General features: G+C 35.9%; 1 protein-coding gene across 1 annotated transcript; it reads left to right on the forward strand.

Moving 5' to 3' along the window:
* Positions 1–6,761: 6,761 nt before the first annotated feature.
* Positions 6,762–20,258, forward strand: LOC131034618 (protein NRT1/ PTR FAMILY 5.10). The gene is made up of 4 exons (XM_057966165.2): positions 6,762–7,122; positions 7,215–7,432; positions 8,831–9,393; positions 19,285–20,258. The coding sequence occupies exons 1-4, from the start codon at positions 6,990–6,992 to the stop codon at positions 20,156–20,158; spliced, it is 1,788 nt and encodes a 595-aa protein (XP_057822148.2). The 5' UTR covers positions 6,762–6,989; the 3' UTR covers positions 20,159–20,258.
* The last annotated feature ends 260 nt before the right edge of the window (positions 20,259–20,518 follow it).

The raw sequence follows: 20,518 nt of genomic DNA on the forward strand, positions 1-20,518 counted from the left end.
CTCCATCTCCGTCCCCTCTCATCCTCAAAATCGGGCACCGGCTCTGCTGGATCAGATATCTGTAGAATCGAATGTGCCGCCTGGTACTGCATGTACTCATCTGATACCCCTGCATCCACGACCCTCGGTTGTATGTCCCAAGGTCTCTCTTGTAGGGTCCAAAACTCCGCCAGTGCCTGGTCATACGGCAGCATTGGCCCCCATGCATATCTCTTCCGTATCACCCGAGCATACTCCCCTGATCCACTAGGCAGTCCCTACTGTCGTCCAAACTGCCTCATCACTCTCCCTGACACCTGTCTCTCTACATGGTACGAGGTCCTCCCAATGAGGAATCGGGTCATGAATACATAGGGCAGTGCCTCCACATCATCATCCCAGGGCTCACACTCCAGGTACGATCTCCATATAACTGCATCCAGATCATCTAATGCCTGCCGCCACCATTTTAACTTCCCCAAGTGGGGCTGACTCATCATACCGCTATACATAAACATATACGGCTGATCCATTGCGCGGAACCTAAGACTCACTGGTCGAGTCACTAGTAGGTGCTCCCATGCCCAAATATGTAGCAGCGTCACTCCCACTACTAAGGAACCCCTCCCACGGTATACCACCTCATGCAACTCCTGATACAGGTGCACCAGCACGCATGACCCCCAAGAAAATCGGGTCCCCTCGGTAATCATCATCTCGATCACCTGCCCCCAACAAACGGCCAGCCCATGTGATCGCCTATCAGGACATAGTAGTCCTCCCACAATACCGGCCACGACTGCTGGTAAAGGCTCATATAAAGCAACTATCTCCTCCCAAGCAATGGAGCCATCATCAATAAACACATCCTCATCGAAGAACCTCTGAACCACTAGAGTCCCCCATGATCTGTCATATGTGACCAACTCCCCCCGAATCGAAATACACAGGATGCGCGAATCGGAATACACAGGATGCGCCACACATCCTCCAAGGTCACTGTCATCTCCCCCTGTGCCAGATGAAAGGTGCACGTCTCGCTATGCCACCGCTTTGCTAATGTCGTAATCAATCCGTGATTCATCTGAATCACGGGCCTGTGCATCACATCATATAATCCAGTCATGGCAATACAATCGATCTTCGCCTCTGTTAACCGATCCCGCAACCCCTATGTCACCAGATGTCTCTCACGTAACTGCAACATGCGTAGATCCTCCTGCACATGGGTATCCATCAATCATCATCAATTGTTTTGTTTCAAACTTTCTTAAGTTTAAACCTAGACTATCAACGATACTTTGATCAACTGTCTTCGGGTCTCAACAAGTAAGCAATCATGGCAACCTAGACTTCAATAGGTATTTATCCTACAAATGATTTAAGTCTCATCAGGCTGCTATGGTTCAAAACAACTCCCACTTCGCCTCCCTATCCATCCATCTTTGGCATCAGGAGATTATCACACAAACTGGGCATCCCTTATCTTGCAAACAAAAGCGCTATTTTGTATACAAAAGTGCTACTTACCTACAAAAGCGCTGAACTCCTAACAAAAACGCTCAATCAGCTATCCAAAAGTGCTCAAACTACAAAAGCGCTAGAACAACAACACCATAGCGTTGATTCATAACAAAAGTGCTCAATTGGGCACCCAATAGCCCTCATCCATCAAAAGCGCCTAAACTAGCCTACAATAGCGCCATTGTGGCACAATAGCGCTACTTAATTGAACAATAGCACCAAAACATAGTTTAAGCGCTATTGCTCCGACTCAACTTGGACTCAGCAAAAAGCGTATAAAAAATGCATAAAATTTCAAATTTTAAATTTGCATACCGTTGGTCCATAGTCGTCTGGCTGCTAGAACCGACGAACTTGTTCGAGACGGTGCTCTGCTACTGGTACCGGCATTCTGACTGTTGCTCACTCCTCTCAAAAGTCACTTTCAGAGCTATAGTTTCACACTGGTCGCAGTCACAAATGATCCTGTTTTCACCCCTTTCTCCCCATTTAAACCCTTTGCAATCACCGTAATTTTCCCTCGCTCACCATCGTGGTCCCCGTAAACTTCCCGAGCCCCCCATTTCTCCATTTTCCCCCCGATTTCTTCTATTTTTCACCCGCGTTGCTAACTTCTTCTCTTCTACCACCTTGCCAATTTTCATTCTTTTTCGAGAGATCGCCCAATTTTTCAAAAAAAATTTACCCATCTCTCGAGGGGGCATACCACCCATTAAATTTACATTTTATGGGGCATTTCTTCACACCAGTTTTTCTTTCTTTGAAACAATGCGATAAACTGCACCATCTCAAAGAGGGGCAAATGTAGTCACATAAATCTGTCCAGCTTAATTAAATGAATATTTGCTAGTTATTTGATTAAAAATACACTAGCCATGAGTTAATTAAATTAACATTTAATTAATTCATCTTCAAAATATTCTTCTATTAATTAAATAAATTATTCAATTTATTTTAATTAATTCATTAAACCAAGTTCACAAATCAATTAAATGAATAAAATCTATTTATTTAATTAAATCCCCCTATTCCTTTTTTAAATAAATTAAATTAAACATTTATTTAAATCATTATCCCCCCCCACTTGCATTCTCCTAAAAATGCAACTTGCACACATTTATTGAAATAAATTAATTTATTTTAAATAAAAAAATCTTATTTTCCCTCACCCACCAAACCCACTTGCAATTCTAATCTCCTAGATTCTTCTAAACCCTTCCTAATTAGCCTAATCCATTCCCTAATTATTGTTACATTCCTAAGCAACATGGAGTCACTTCTCAAAGACTTCAAAGTCTTTGAAAAGCATTTAATGTTTTGTGTGTTCAACAATTTAACCTTCAAAGTCTTCCAAAACCACTAATGGCTCTTACATGACCATTAATGGCTCTTGCATAACCATTTATGGTTAATTCAACTTGTCTCCTCAAGCATTTATTGCTTTGACCATGTTTATCCCTTTTTTCCTTTGCACAAGAGTTTATCCATTGGATAAAAGCTTTATTCTTTAAATAAAGAGTTTATTCATTCAACTAACCTTGACCTTAACTCCCAAGGTCATGTCAAGCATTTAATGCTTATTCCCTCTCCTCTCAACCTATCTCATATTGACACATGTCATCCTGGGATTGGGTTGAAAGCCTTCACATGGATTTAAAATCATTCAATCCTGACCCTTGTTGAGATTGCTCAATTGCAACCATCCATTGCTCCATTTTTCCTATAAATAGAGTTCATTTCTTCATAATCCAGATCCTGAAAACTTGTATGCATTTAAGCTATTGTGAATTCTAGAGAACATTTAGCATAAACCACTAATATCTTGTCATCTTGGATAAAATAAATCATTTTAGCATCAATAGCATTTAGTATTAGCTTTTTTATTCACATTTAGAGCAAAATACTTCAATCTCAATCCTCCATAAGCATCCATAGTGCAAAAAGTTGTTGAGAGCTACACTATTTTGGAACTTAGAGAGGAGAGGAACAAAGAAGAAGAAATCAAGAGCATGTTAGGAGGCATTTGGAGATGCCTCATCATATTTATCTTCTTAGTTAGATATTTTGTCATGCTTTTGATATCTCTTTTGATATGCCTATTTAGATTAGTTTTTGATTGATTAACACTAATGGTTTCTTGTGTGTTGTGTGTTATTTATCATTGACTAACCTTTCCCTTTTTGCAGAGAATCATAATGTATAACATCAAGTGGGAGAATGTTAAGATAGTTGATATTAACCTTGCATTCCTATGTCATTTTCATGTGTTTTCACATTCCTTGGAATGTGTCCTAAAAGACACGAGAGCAAAACATTTAATATGTATTTTCTACATGACAAATTCTAGTTGTATTTTAAAGAGATGAACACATTTCAATGGTGGTTATAAAACATAATGACAAAATATTCTTCTTAGGTGTCGACTTTGGGAATATGAACAACCATGAGTTGGGCACCCAACTTTAGAGTCTTATTATGTGGTCGAAAGAGTCATTAGGAATTCATGAAGCATCCAAGAAGGCAAAGAGTTGATTGACTATGGGCTAGGTGTTCATGTGGGAGCCATGTAAAATTACTATTTTATTTCCATGATTGTTAGTTATCCATTATTCTAGTTGTGGGTTTTATCAAGTGATTTATGTCTCTTGTTTCAAGTTACCACTATGGTTTTTCCTCCCACAATTTGTTATAAATTGGAGCCATAAGATAGTTTTATAATGAGTGTTTTATAGGTAGTAGGGTGTTTCTAGATTGATTAAAGAATAGTACATGAAGTGTGTCATTGTATATCTCTTGATTGCAAATTAATAATATATACATGACCTTCTTCCCATGTGAATTTTTTTTCTTCCAAGGGTTTCTCCACATGATATAGTGTTAGCAGTTTTTTTTTACATTGTTGTTGAATGTTCAACATACATAATCTCATATGGTAATCTAATTTTTAGATTCATAAACACATTTGAAAGTTGGTATTGCAATTTTGTTTCATCTTGTTCTCAATAAGGTTCACCCTAGTTATTCCTTGCATGGATACTCCTTTAGTATAGGTTTCTATTAGGGGTGTTATTAGTAACGGTTCAAGCAATTGTTAGGGATAAAACATATGTGTTAGAAGTCATACTAGGGCTATTTTGGTGACAAGGATATTTTCCTATCATCAAGCTTGGGGTTTCTATAGGAAAGTTTTGTGAGGATAAAATCTCCTCAGTTGTAGTGTATCCTTCTCTTGGCATTGGTAGTCTTGGGACTTCAAGACCTCTTTCTACCCAAAATTAACAAGCTTTCGATGTTAAATTATAAATTGGTTCTTCCTATGAGTTTACCTTTGAGGATTCTAACTTGAGGTTTGTAACTATGTAAGCTAGGGTTTCTTAAATTATATTAGTGGTGGGTAGATCTTCATGTAATTAAATATTTTCGATATATACTTGGGTGAAGCTCCTTTCACCTTGGATGGGTCATGCACTAGTATAAGTGATCTTGATGTTGTGGACAAATCTATTACCTACATGGGGAATACCCTCATTGGGGGATTCTTAGGCTTTCATCAAAATAGATATTGTTTAATGTTGGGCTCAAAAAAGATGACACGTGTCTAGTAAAATCCAATTTGCTAACTTGAGAGATGGAAATTTTAATTGTTCTCTTTCCAAATCCTTGAGGAAAAACACAAGAACTTTGCAAGGAGATCCTTGGTCCCTTGGTAAATGATTTTTTTCTTTGAAAAGATGGTTTAGTAGTTTTTACATGTTTTTGAGGAAAATTTAATATGATGTCTTTTAGGTTTTTCTCCTAGGGTTTCCATTAGGATACATGTATAAGCAATTTTCTTGGTTTGTTTTTATCTATTGACAATCTCATGAAATATATGAAACATTTTCTTTTTCACTAGATTTTGTATGTGTGGTGATATTGATAAGGTGTTGCCAAACACTATTAAATTGTGTTCTAAAGTTAGCATTTGTAAGAAAAATAATCTAATGTTAGTCCTCCTTGCAAGTTTTCCTTCATTTCCATAAAGTTGGGTACTTCTCCCATTCATGTCAAGATTGAAAGAGAAACACCATATTTAGATAAAACGTATTCCTTGTCCTCGTCATGGGAAATAATTTCAATATGTTAATAAAGAGTCATATGCTATGAGGGAAAACATTGTAGTTGTGGGTCCTATAGAGGATGTGTAGGGGTTTCCCTTTAAGTACAATGTAAAACTAGAAGTTGTGACTATGTGTCCTTTGGTTGATTCCGAGTTCTTCTTTGAGAAAAGACAAGACAACCCATATGGATCAAGATTTTACTTCTCTTTAGAGTTCTTTAGTGAGGTTTGGAATTAAACCTCCATGATTGTTGTTTTGGTTGGCCTTTTTTTATGGCTTTTTAATTTGTTTCTTGAGGACGTCATTGGTTTTAAGACCCATGTCTTTGTTGGTTCTAATCTCATATTGTTGTTGTCTTTTCCATGTACAATTTTTTTTTTATCTTTTCAAAGCCCTCTTCTAATTCATAACTTTGATTAGAAATATATATATAATAAAAAACAGTAACAAATTAATTAAAAAATCTTATAACCATACATAACCCTAACCTTCAAGTTCAATCGAAAAACATAATTTGTTAATATTAAAATTATATTGTAAAGTTTGGTTAAGTCTTTAGAATCTGTTACATTTTTTCACATCATTAGGGAGTAGAATAGTGTAGTGGATTGCTGGGTCAAATGGGCATGTGAACATACGAGAGTTGAAATATTGTGGCTAGGATACATTTGTCTTTGGATTTATTTCATATGTTTGAGCAACTAATGAGTGAATACAAGAATGTATAATTGATTGTTCTTTGTTGATTTGCTGGCCTTGCCTTGTAACTCCCTTTTGTGTTTAAATACAATTAGATCAAACATAATTAGTACATATAGAAAGATTCTTTGTAAATATCTTTTATGTTTAATAGAATTAGATCACCTGCTGGAAGTCAAAGGGAAACAGTATTTGCAAATACACATAGATTTCTACGATATAAGTGGAAAACGATTTCTTTGTACAAGGCTTCGAAAAGAATGTTGTACAGTGAGAGTGGGTGTTAAGTGGCGAACACCATTATTACCATGCACAAAGCTCTTTTACCATATGCCAACACCCGGGCCAAGTACCCAGCTTGTGCATGATACAAGTTGAACCAATTATCATTAACAAATCCCCTAGTTCGATTGCATTCTTGTTAAAAACAAACACTTTCCAGAAGAATATTAATTTTAAGTCCCCTGACGGGAAAGCATTGGAGAATATATATGAACAGAGCTTAAATTTAGTGCTTGTTTAAGACAGAATCTTATCAGATTTGACCGCTCAATGTACACTTCTTACAACATACGGACTCTCTAAGCTTTTCCTTTATGTTTATCCGCTTTGGGTTTCCGTAGAGAACCCATTATCAAAGTTAGGGGGAAAAAACGAGGAGTTGGAGTGAGGTGATTGGATTCTTCAATGGAGGAGGTGGAGTTGTGTGAGAGGGAGAAGGAAAATATGATGTGGGTGAAAGATGGTTCAGTAGACTGCAAAGGAATACCGGCTTCCTTTGCAAAAACAGGAGGATGGAAGGCCTCTCTCTTCATTATCTGTAATTGCAATTCCATGTTGTGTATTATTCAATGTGTATGCTTTTTCAATGAAATGTGTTTTTGATATTTGGTTTGTTTGTACCATGAGCAGTGTTGGAGTTGACAGAAAGGATGGCCTACTTTGTAATCATCTCCAGTTTGATAACATATCTGACAAATGAGTTGCATCAAGGAGTCACTTCTGCTGCTAAAAGTGTCAACAATTGGGCTGGTGTCTCAACTGTTTTGCCTCTGGTAGGAGGCTTTTTAGCAGATTCATACATAGGGACATACTGGATGGTGGTTGCATCCTCCTGTGTTTATTTCTTGGTAAGGTTTCAATCAAAGATAATGGGTTAATGATATCATTTTATTTTTTCTGTCTATTATCATTTTGATGATGGATTATGGAGTGATTCGAAACATTATTATTTTGCTTTCTATTATCATTCTGATGATGGATTACAAAGCGTGATCCAAAATCTTTACTACAATCTAATCCAGAAACAATTTAAAAGTAAAGGTAATGTGATTAGATGATTTATCTGAAATGATCTTGTTAAAGTCAGTTGATTGCTTTTCATTTCATGTCAATCCATATTGATCTTCTAAGTTTTTGTAAGATCTTGAAAACAACTATTTGGTTTTCAAAGTTGGTGTAAAAGGTTTAAAGTTAATTTTTGTTTTCTAATTTTGGATTTCAATAGAGTTTCAAATTATTAAATATTTCCATGTCTTTGAATAATTTAATTTTTAAAAATAGTTGAAAACACTTTTCCTTTAAGAATTTTTTGAGATGATTAAAATTTCTTATTAAATTAAAAAGGCAATGGTATATAATTCATAAAAAATCTCTTTTTTCCTTGTAGAAACATTCTTACATTATTATAGTCTCATTCTTTATAGACAAGAAAATGTTGGATGGATTTTTTAATGGATAGCATCTTATTCTTTGTGTGAGTGGAGATTGAAATACTTTACTTGATAGAATTCTTTTCTAAGATAATAATCAAGTTTATATTCAGTCAAACATTGAATAACAACTTTACACTTCATCCATGATCAAAAGTAATAAATGACTATCCTGATTGTAATGATAAAATTCAACTTTTTTAAAACTATTAAACTATTGACTGATTAGACATAACCTACTTTTAGATGATAGAATCTCCCTCTTGATGTATGATGTAGGGTGACCATTGGAATCATAAGACTAATTTAATCTTATTTCTTATTAGGTTCTTACAGAATTTCAATTTCTAAAATCATATATTATTTGATCTAATCTTAATTTTTATTAGATTTTTTCTAAAGAATTTCAATCACTGAAATCATATATTACTTATCTAATTTTATTCTTGTACTCTTCTTTTAGAATTTCCATCATGACTTGATCACATATTATTGATCTAATCTTGTTTCTTATTAGACTCTTTCTATAAAATTTCGGTCATTAAACTGAGGCTCAAACCCACAATCACATTGGATCAGTGAAGGCACAAGCCTGTGATCACAATAGACCAGCAGAAGTTCGAGCATTGATGATCACAACACTAGAACTGCTTAACCAACACATTATGAAAAAACCCCGATTAAAAATATAATTTGATGAAAAATTAAAAAGTTCTTTAATTTTAATATATTGTTGATTAAATAAATGAATCAATCTGATTGTACGTTTAATAGAGCTTCTGAAAATCTGAAATGAATGTGTTTGTGGGTATTCAGGGACTAAGCTTATTGACGGTGACAGTATCAGTATCTTCTCTGAAACCACCTCCATGCCCTTCAAAGAGCTCCTTATATTGTGGCAATGCTTCCTCAGTTGAAGTTGGACTACTCTTCTTTTCTCTGTACATCGTTTCCATTGGTGCAGGAGGGCTCAAACCTTCACTAGGCTCTTATGGTCCTGATCAGTTTGACAGAAACAATCCAAAGGAAAAGCTTCAGAAGCATTCCTTCTTCAATTGGGTTTTTTTTGCCTTCAGTATTGGAATTTTGCTGGCTACTACTGTTTTGGTTTATGTGGAAGAAAATGTGAGCTGGGGGGCAGGAATTGGGTCTGCGACTGCTGCTTTTGGTTTAGCTGTTGTGGTGTTTTTGTGTGGTACACCATTTTACAGATATAAGGTTATTCCTAGTGCTCATAATGGCAGCCCAATTACTCGGATTGTTCAGGTGTTTGTTGCAGCAGGGCGTAATAGAAACCTGGAATTGCCAGATGCAGCCTTGCTCCATCAGGGGGATTCCAAAATGGATGGGGCACAACTGGAGCACACTCAAAGTTTCAGGTTTTTTTAATCAAAAGCATGTTGAAATTTGCTTTTAAATTTTTCTTTTTGCTTTTAAATTCTTTTTTTTTTTTAAATGAATACGTGCCTTTGGTTTCTATTAATTTATAAATATGCATATCCAAAAAAAAAATAATAGAAGTATAAAAGGTCACTCTTCTGAGTTTCTGACTTTAAAAGTTATAAAGGTGTTGATAAGGGTTATTTTGATGGTGAAGGTTTATAGTAATGACCTTTGATCAAAGATCAAAGATGTGAGGCAATATCTTAGATTTTCATAGAAAAACGTGATATGGTAATGAATGTTCTGATTTTGATGTTCCTTGAATAGAAACGCAAGTATGTGTGAGAGCTCTAGATAATTGTTCTACCTCTTTATAATGAATTAAAGTTAGTTCGTAGGTACAACTCCGAATGGAAAAATGAAATGTTTTGTGTTTTGAGATAACCCATAATGACTAAGTTGGAAATTTTTTATCAATCCAAATTTTAATTTTTAAAAAATGGATCTAAACCTACATGGGAAATAGATTCACTAAAGATTAGTGATAGTGTAGGTTTTTTATTTTCCTTATGCTAGAGATAATTTTTTTTCTCTACACATGTTACTCATCTCGATTAATTTATTTAGACTTTGTTATTATTAGGACACATGGCATAATCCATAGTTGCATGTGTCACTCTCTCCCACACATGGGTAGTTGAGATTCACACCCTCATTTGATTGTAATCTAGTAATGAATGTTCTAATTCTTATAATCCTTGAATGGCAATGCAAGTATGTATAACAACATAAGATAATTGTTCCATGTCCATTATAATGAATTCAGGTTGGTTAGTTCTTAGGTACAACTCCAAATGTGACAAGTGAAATATTTTGTATTTTGAGGCAACATACAATAACTAGTTAGAGAGCTTTGGCCAATCTAAATCTGAATTTGAAATTTTGATTTTTAAAAAATGGGTCTAAACCTACATGGGAAATGGATACACTAAAGATTATTGTTAGTGTAGGTTTTTTTATTTTTCATATGTTAGGGGATATCTTGTTTTCATGTATGAATTACCAAGTCTGCCTAGGTTACTTATACTCGGTTATTATGTTGACACATGACATAATACACCAATTACATGTGTCACTCTCTCCCACACATGGGTAGTTGAGTCTCACACCCTCTTTTGGATTTATATGCCACCTCTCATAACCATTAGTTTTGTCTTCATCTAAGTAAGTGCAACCATTTAATTTGGCATTTATCAATTAGGTACAACTCTTGCCTATTTCGAATAGTAGGAGTTATTATACCTCTTGGATGTATATGTCTCTATTTGTGTTATTATACCTATTGGATGTATAATAATAATCACCTCTCTTCTATGTTAATCAATAAAATTAATAATATTGTATTATCTTATACTCTATTACATTTGTGTCTTTGGAGTTCTCTCTTTTAAGATTCTCTCCTTTTTGCTATTTTGATCTTGGATTATCTATCCATTTGAGTGTGTGATCTATGACTAACATCAATTCTTGTCTATAATTCTTGCTTGCAAAATCTAACAATTAGGGCTAGTCCATAGCAATAAGTGTAGATAGGATTAGGTAAGGATTGAGTTAAATATATCATTTTTTAGTAGAAATCATGTTTAACATGCATAATTGTCATTGCATAAAGGATGATTGAGACAAAGGATTAGGTAAGGATTGAGTTATATATGCCATTTTTTAGTAGAAATCGTGTGTAACATGCATAATTGTCATTGCATAAAGGATGATTGAGACAAAGTGAGCTTAAAATAGAGGTAAAAAGTACAAAAAATGTGATTTTCACCATTAGATTTTTGTCCCAATTTGAATTTCATACAAACTAATATGAAAATTTTGAATTATTAATTTCCATATAGATATACTCATATACTCAAAGCAAGATTTGAATGGCGTGCCTCTATCTCTATCCTTATCCCTTCCTCTATCTGACTCTCTCTTTATCTCTCTCCCCATCATTCTATCTCTCTCCCCATCACTCTCTTTATCTCTACATTACCCTCTAAATATCTCTCCCTCTCCCTCCCCCTCTCTATATTTTGAACTAAATTAGTCTCCCCCCCCTCTTTCTCTCTCCCCCTATCTACATATAATTTTCTCCCTCTCTCCCCATTTCTCTCTCTCTCCCTCCTCAACTTATCTCTCCCCCTCTCTCCATTCTATACCTATCTCTCTTCCTTTCTCTCCCTCGCTCTCTATATCGCCCTACCTCTATCTTTCCCCATTTCTTTTCTCTCTCTCTCTCTCTCTCTCTCTCTCTCTCTCTCTATCTATCTATCTATCTATCTATCTATCTGCCTCTCTTCCCTATTCCCTATGTCAAGCTTTACCTCTATATCTCTCCATATTTCTTACTCTATCTCTCCCTCTATCTTTATCTCATTATCTCTACATATCTTTCTACAATTCTCTACATATCACTTCTTGTCTCTAATTTTATCTTTCTATCGCTTCCTCTATCTCCCTCTCAATATATTTGACTCTCTCTCTCTCTCTATCTATCTATCTATCTATCTATCTATCTGCCTCTCTTCCTTATTCCCTATGTCAAGCTTTACCTCTATATCTCTCCATATTTCTTACTCTCTCTCTCTCTCTCTCTCTCTCTCTCTCTCTCTCTCTATATATATATATATATATATATATATATTACAAACATAACATGAGCCTATTGGTAATGGAACCTGATTATCTTCCAAATTTAGAGGTTACATCACCTCTCACACTTTCTCTCCCTCACTCTTATCTCCCCCTATTTTTCTCTCCCTCTCCCTCTATTTATCTTATCTTTTCTTCTCTTTGTTTTTCTCCCTCTTTATCTCTCTCTGTTAGGGTTTCAAGCAGATCCGAAGCAAATATGAACTACCAATTATATGCAGATTTAAATACAAAAGATAAAGAAATAAAATAGGACACAGATAACACAGAGATTTAACGTGGTTCACCTAGAATGGGTTACATCCACCATACACAGTCGTCCAATCTTTCTTATTATCCAGCAAAAATAGTACATCAACCTTACAATGCCTTAAGCATCTCAGCCGCTTATAACATGCATTTTTAGGGCAACAAACAAAGTCGGCCTTTTTAGGGTTTTATTACAATGTCGGTTTTCATCAACGAAAAACGACAAAAAAAATACGTGCTGAGTGTACAGTACTTTGCTGATTAGTCGCCACATTTCAACAATCTCCCACTTGGAGACTGATCAGGCTCCACACCGAACAATCTCCCACTTGGAGACTGATACTACATGACACCACTGTACATGCAACATCCGCTGGATAAAACACTAGGACTTGACTAGTATAAATTCCACAATTATCAATCAAGAAGACCAATAGAAACTGATGAAGAAATTAGCTTCTCCTATGGAACTGCCTTTGTGAACATATCAGCAGGATTCTCACTTGTGTGAATCTTCTCAAGTCGTAACTGACCCTCCTCCAGAATAGTCCGGATGAAGTGGTACCTGAGCTGAATGTGCTTTGTCCTTGAATGAAAAGCAGAGTTCTTTGCAAGATGAATGGCACTCTGGCTATCAGTATACAATGGGCAATCCTCCTGTGTCTGACCCAATTCCTCCAGAAAACATTGTAACCAAATCATCTCCTTGCTGGCTTCTGTAGCAGCAACATACTCAGCTTCAGTGGTTGAAAGTGCAACAACCTTTTGTAGCCTAGAAATCCAACTGACTGCAGTTCCCCCTATAGTAAAAAAATACCCTGTAGTACTCCTCCGTGAATTAATATCACCCGCCAGATCAGAGTCAACAAATCCACTTAGAGAAGCATTAGATCCTTTGAAACATAATGCTTTCGTAGTAGTTCCTTTCAAATATCGAAGAATCCATTTCACAGCATTCCAATGTTCCATACCTGGATTACTCATAAACCTGCTCACAACTCCCACTGCATGTGCAATATCTGGCCTTGTGCATACCATTGCATACATCAGACTGCCAACAGCTGATAAATACAGGATGTTAGACATTTTATTAACCTCTTCATGTGCCTTTGGGCACATCTCCTTAGTCAATTTGAAATGACTAGCCAAAGGTGTACTAACTGCTTTTGCATCCTGCATGTTAAATCTTTTCAACACCTTCTTTATATACTCACTTTGGGACAAATTCAAGGTTCTATTTTTCCTATCCCGTGTAATCCTCATACCGAGAATTTTCTTAGCTGCACCCAAATCCTTCATAGCAAATGACCTGGCTAATTTCTATTTAAGATCATTTATATGTTGCATGTTAGACCCAGCAACAAGCATGTCATCAACATAAAGCAACAGGATAATATAACTGCCATTATCAAATCTCTTAAAATATACACAATGATCAGAATGACATCTATGATAACTGTGTTCAGCCATGAAACTATCAAATTTTAAATACCATTGTCGGGGTGCTTGCTTTAGACCATACAGACTTTTCTTCAACCTGCACACCAAGTTCTCCTTACTTTTGACCTCATATCCCTGTGGTTGCAACATGTAAATTTCCTCCTCCAGATCTCCATGGAGAAAAGCTATTTTGACATCTAATTGTTCAAGATGTAAATCATCTACAGCCACAAGACTAAGTACAATTCTAATTGAAGTCATTTTTACAACTGGAGAAAATATTTCATCATAATCTATACCCTTTTTCTGTGCAAAACCTTTTACCACAAGTCTGGCCTTATATCTTTTTTGACCCCATTCCTCCTTCTTCAGCTGATAAACCCATTGGTTAGGCAAGGCTCTTTTTTCTGCAGGTAAAGGGACTAAGTCCCAAGTCTTATTTTTCATCAAGGAGTCCATCTCCTCTTTCATGCCTAGTTCCCACTATTGTTTGGCATCTACCTACATTGCTTCTTCATATTCTTCTAGTTCACCAGAATCCGTTAATAAAATAGAATACAAAGAAGGAGAAAATCTTTCAGGGGGTCTACTTGTCCTCATAGAATGTCTAACACTTGCAGGAGTTTGTGGGACAATCTGTTGTTGCTGAGCATCAGGTACCTGTGGCATTTCATTTTTAGGAATCTCATTCAACACCACATATTCTTGTTTGTCCTGTTCATGCTTCTTTTTCTGCATCTATTCTTTATACATAACCTTCTCATTGAATATAACATCTCTACTTCTAATTATTTTCTTATTTTCAAAATCTCATAATCGATAGCCATATTCATCTATCTCATATCCAATGAAAGTACATTTCTAAGATTTAGTATCAAGCTTGGTTCTGTTTTCTTTATCAACATGGACAAAAGCTTCGCAACCAAAAGTTTTTAGAAAAGAATAATTTACCTTTTTACCAGTCCATGCCTCCTCTGAATACCACCATCCAAAGGGGTTGAAGGTCCTCTATTTATCAAATAGACAACAGTATGTACAACATCTACCCAAAAATGTAAAGGCAATCCAGCATGCAATCTCATGCTCCTCGCACGTTCCATGATGGTTCTATTCATTCTCTCTGACACACCATTTTCTTGTGGAGTTCCTCGAACTGTCTTCTGCTCTCGAATCCCATTTAAGGAACAGTAATCTTCAAATGCTTTGCTGCAATACTCACCTCCATTATCCGATCTGAGACACTTCAACTTTTTTCCTGTCTCATTCTCAACCAAAGCTTTCCATTTCTTAAAAGTTTCAAAAACATCTGATTTTTGTTTTAGGAAATATACCCATGTTTTTCTGGTTGAGTCATCAATAAAAGTAACATAATAACAAGAGCAACCAAGAGATGATACCTGAGCCGGTCCCCATACATCTGAATGTACAAGCTCTAACTTCTCACTCTTCTTTTCTTTCCCAACCTTGAGAAATCTGACTCTTTTCTGTTTACCATAAACACAGTTTTCACAGAACTCTAAATCAATCTTCTTTAGTCCTGGCAATAGATTTTTGGAGTGAAGGATTTTCATCCCTTTCTCACTCATGTGCCCAAGCCTATGGTGCCACATTATCGAATCTGTTCTTGCAACATTTATTGTTGTTGTCCCTGTAGTAACTTTATCTGTAACAGCTAAGGTAGAGTAAGTGTTACCAGTACACAGATATAATGTGCCTACCTTCACACCTTTAGCTACTACTAATGATCCTTTAGTGACCTTCCACATACTGTCTGAGAAGGTAACTATGCAACCTTCACTACCTAGTTGCCTTGCAGAAATTAAATTTCTTCTTAAATTAGGAACATGTCTTACCTCCTGTAGAAACCAGCCATTACCATTCTGCAACTTGATCTTTATCTTTCCTTTTCCAACAATTTGACAAGGCTCATCATCACCCAAATATACCTATCCAAAATCACCTTGAACATAATCTAGAAAATATTTTCTATGGGGTGTAGCATGAAATGAAGCCCCAGAATCTATTACCCAGGAATCATTAACATTATCCAAACATAAGATTAAAGCATCTTGTAAAGTATTACTTGCAATATTAGCTTCCTTACTGTCATTTTCATTTTTGTCTCCTTCTTTGTTTTTCTGAGACCAACAGTCTTTCTTAGATGACCAAGCTTTCCGCAGTACCAGCAATCTTTCTTTCCTCTAGATTGAGAGCGTCCTTTCTTTGACTTCCCTCGTGACTTCTCATTTCCAGGGCCTTTTCCTCTTTCCTTTGATCTTCCTCTGTTCTCCACATTCAAAACACTACCTGATGATGTTGAAGTCTCACCTGTGCTTTTCCTTCGCATTTCCTCGCTTAGGATAACACCAACAATATCATCAAATACCAAAGTATTTCTACCAGAGACAGAGTTACTTACAGCCATAACCAAGCTATTCCAGCTTTCTAGCAAAGAACATAAAATCAAGAGAGCCCTAACCTCTTCTGCAAAGGTAATTTTTACCGAAGACAATTGACTGGTAATTGTATTAAATTCATTTAAGTGCTCCGCTACAGATCCTCCCTCACTCATTTTCAAATTAAACAAACGCTTCATAAGAAATACCTTATTCGAAGCTGAGGGTTTCTCATACAACTTAGCCAATGTTGCCATCAAATCTACAGTTGTTTTTGCTTCTGTTATATTGAATGCTACAGACGACGCAAGGCACAATCAAATGGATCCCAGTGCCTTTCTATCTAAAATGTCCCACTCTTCATCTGATATTGTGGTCAGTTTCTTTGCCTTTCCTTCCAATGGCCGCCACAAATCCTTTTGATATAGGTAATCCTCCATCTGCATTTTCCATAACTGATAATTCTGGCCGTTAAACTTTTCGACCTTGAATTTGGAATCCTCCATTGCTCCCACTCAAATCAGAAAGTCCTGCCAATTTACAGAAAACCTCGCTCTGATACCAATTGTTAGGGTTTCAAGCAGATCCGAAGCAAATATGAACTAACAATTATATACAGATTTAAATACAAAAGATAAAGAAATAAAATAGGACACAGATAACACAGAGATTTAACGTGGTTCACCCAGAATGGGTTACGTCCACCATACACAGTCGTCCAATCTTTCTTATTATCCAGCAAAAATAGTACATCAACCTTACAATGCCTTAAGCATCCCAGCCACTTATAACATGCATTTTTAGGGCAACAAACAAAGTCGTCCTTTTTAGGGTTTTATTACAATGTCGGTTTTCATCAACGAAAAACAGCAAAAAAAAATTTCTCGGGGGCTGCCGCCCCCGAACCCCCGCTTTTCTCAAGGGTTGCCGCCCCTGAACCCCTGCCCAAGGCCCAGCCTGGCCCCGGATCCCGATGAGGATACGTGCTGAGTGTACAATGCTTTGTTGATCAGTAGCCACATTTCAACACTCTCTTCCTCTCTATATATCCTTACATCTCTATCTCTCTATCACTTTATTTGACCATCTATATATCTCTCTTCATGTCCCTCTTTCTTTCTATCTCTCTATCTCTCCTTCTCTACATCCCTATATCTCTTTCTTTATCTTTCCCTCTACCTTTCTTTGTTTCTTAATACATTTGTCTTGCTTTATTTGACCATCTATATCTCTCTCCCTATCCCTCTTTACTCATGTTTGGATCCATGTAAATCGATGCACAATTGATTTAAAGATATCATTTCTCCATTAAGACTTATGTTTCATAAAGAACATCATTTAGTAATGATCTACTAACTGAACGCACTACTAAGTGTATACAAAAAATAGACTAGAATTGTTCCTATTAACCTTGCACACTTCTTTGACATACTCATTACACACCAAGATGCAATTGCTAGTTACTATAAGATATCGAAATTGCAAGGCAACCTTAAGAAAAGAAAAAACGGTCTTATTAAAGAAAGAAAAAGAAGCCCAAGAAAAAACAGAACAAAAAAATTGCAAAGAAAGAAGATGAACTCAGAACAATAATTGGAAAAAGCTATTCTTTTTTTCAATTAGTGCTATGAGTTCATCTTCTTTGTTTCCAGTTTCTTTTTCTCAGATTACAAAAATGCATCTTGAACTTCTTTTTCTTGCTTTACGAAGGTTGCAATAGAAAGAAAATTATTAAGGCCCTCCAACTTGGATATCTTATCATCATTGTTTAGATGAGCAACAGAGTTGCTGTTTGTTGAAACAGTTTCTCCATTTTCAACAAGCGAAGATCTATCGACTTTACTTGTTTGTTATGACTTCCTCCCTCCATTTCGTCCACAGCTTAACTCCACCCCTGCAAGAAAACAGAACAAAAGATGTTGGACCAAAACTACATAGAGCATCCAGAAACTACAATTATCCCTAAGATAAACCCCTGTTCCATAAGAATAAAGAAGGCTTGTGTCTCCTTACCTCACCAAACAGAGCAAAACACAGGAGCATTTTCAGGATGACCTTTCAATTTCCAGATCCTCTAGAACATAGCCAAACTACGCGCTAAATTTACAAGTATACTAATAAACTGTTGAAAGCCAGGGTACAAAAAACCATCACAATTCCATCATTTCCATTATCTGCTATGCTGGTAAAAGTGGCTAATAAATAATCTTCGCAGTTAAGTTTTCAAATGAATGCCTATGCCCATCTCAGCATGCATTGCAGTATACACAACACAAATATCATGCTAATATTCAACCTCAACAATAATTCTACTGTAATTGGTTCGACTGTAAAACCCTACTCTCAGCTTAGCATTGGAGACAATTAACAGTTTGAATTACATACCTGATGAAATTTGAAGATTTCAAATGCCTCTATTGACCTGTACAATTTCTTCCGCTACTCAAACCAAAACACAAATCTTCTGACAACAATTTCTTCGCTGCTTAGCCTTGGTGAATATTTCAGTTATATATATAGAATTGTGCATGCCAATGGTTTGAAGAAATCCGCCAAAGGTGGGATGGATATGGAAGCTCCAGATGGATATGGAAAGTTGCCATGAATCAAGTTTTTGCTATGATTTTTGTTTTAAAAGAAAAAAAACATTCCAAACCATTGAGAATCGTTCTTATAATCATTTACTAAATACAGTCAATAGATATTCTGATAAATGATTAGAGATTATTGTACTGAGTTTTTATTAGCTTTTCATATCGTTGACAACAAAAACTTGGTATGATTTCTATTCTGCATTTTTTCGTTGCTGGCAACAAAACTTTCCTATGATCCTTATTCTGCGTTTTTATTTAACTTTTCTACTATTTCTATTTTGTGTTTAGCATTTTTTATACGGAATTGCTGATAGACAGTTCTGTTGTTACTATAGGATTAGCCTCTCAACGTAATTAAATATTTTTTAAAAAGGAAGACACATTGATTGTAATGTCTGAAAGTATTTCTATGTAGATTGTTTCCTTTTATCTCTATGTAAGTATGGTAAAGATGGTGACTTTAAGTCTTTACCTATCACTCTCACTTGCTTTCCTTGCTGCTTTTCAGGTGGTTAGACAAGGCTGCAGTCCAGCGGTTAGCAGGGAATAGTAATACTAACCCTGAAGAAACAGGGATAGAACCTAAACCCAGCCCTTGGAATCTATGCACAGTGACTCAAGTAGAAGAAGCCAAGCAGATCCTAAGGATTTTACCCATCTGGTTTACATGCCTGACAATTACACTTACTCTAACACTGCAGACAACATTTTTCATAAAGCAGAGCAGCACCATGGATAGGAAAATGGGCTCCAATTTCAAGCTTCCCCAAGCTTCTGTTTTCTCCTTCTCAATGATTACAACCATGTTATTTTTACCTCTGTATGACAGAGTTATAGTTCCAGTTGCCAGAAGAATTACAGGCAATGATAGGGGTATAACAATTCTACAAAGAATAGGTGTTGGCTTGATATTTTCTATTCTTGGTATGGTGGTCTCAGCACTAGTAGAAATCAAGAGGTTGCAGACAGCAAAAAGAAATGGGTTAGTAGAAAAGCCACATGAGACAATCCCCATGACTGTTTTTTGGCTTGCACCACAATACATAATGTTTGGAATTACAGATGGGTTTATTCTGGCAGGACTGCAAGAATTCTTTTACAGTGAAGTGCCAGACACAATGGCAAACCTAGGAATTGCCATATTTCTCAGTGTACTTGGAGTTGGAAGCTTCCTCTGCAGTATTCTGATTACTGTAGTTGAGAAAATAAGTTCTCAAGCTAACAGTCATGACCATGGTTGGTTTCTCAATAATCTAAACAAATGCCATCTGGACTACTTTTTCTGGCTGCTCGCCTGCCTTAGTACAATCAACTTCTGCACTTATGTGTGCTTTTCTCAGAAGTACACATATAAGAAGACTATTATAAGTCAAAAGCAGTAAACATGTTTTGTATCTTGGAATTATCTTAGATACAAAGAATGTTATCTTTAACATGTGCTTGTACAATTATAATAATGATAATGATGTATACTTATTAATATTTTATCCTTTTATAAAATAATTATATCTAATATTTTTTTTGTGTTTAGACTTAAATATTATATGTTTCAATAGTCAAAAAAATTAATTATCTTATTTTAAATAATTAACTAGCAATTGTGCAATGGGTATGCCGAAGAAGTGTGGAAGGTTGATTAGGGAAAATTTGGTCTATTTTTTGCATAAATTTGAGTAGTACATGAGGTCAATTGGTAGGCCATGTGTTTTTTGGGCAACAAAGGTCTCAATGGAGAGTTGATA

Source organism: Cryptomeria japonica, chromosome 8, assembly GCF_030272615.1.
Source record: "Cryptomeria japonica chromosome 8, Sugi_1.0, whole genome shotgun sequence".
NCBI classification, from domain to species: Eukaryota; Viridiplantae; Streptophyta; class Pinopsida; order Cupressales; family Cupressaceae; genus Cryptomeria; species Cryptomeria japonica.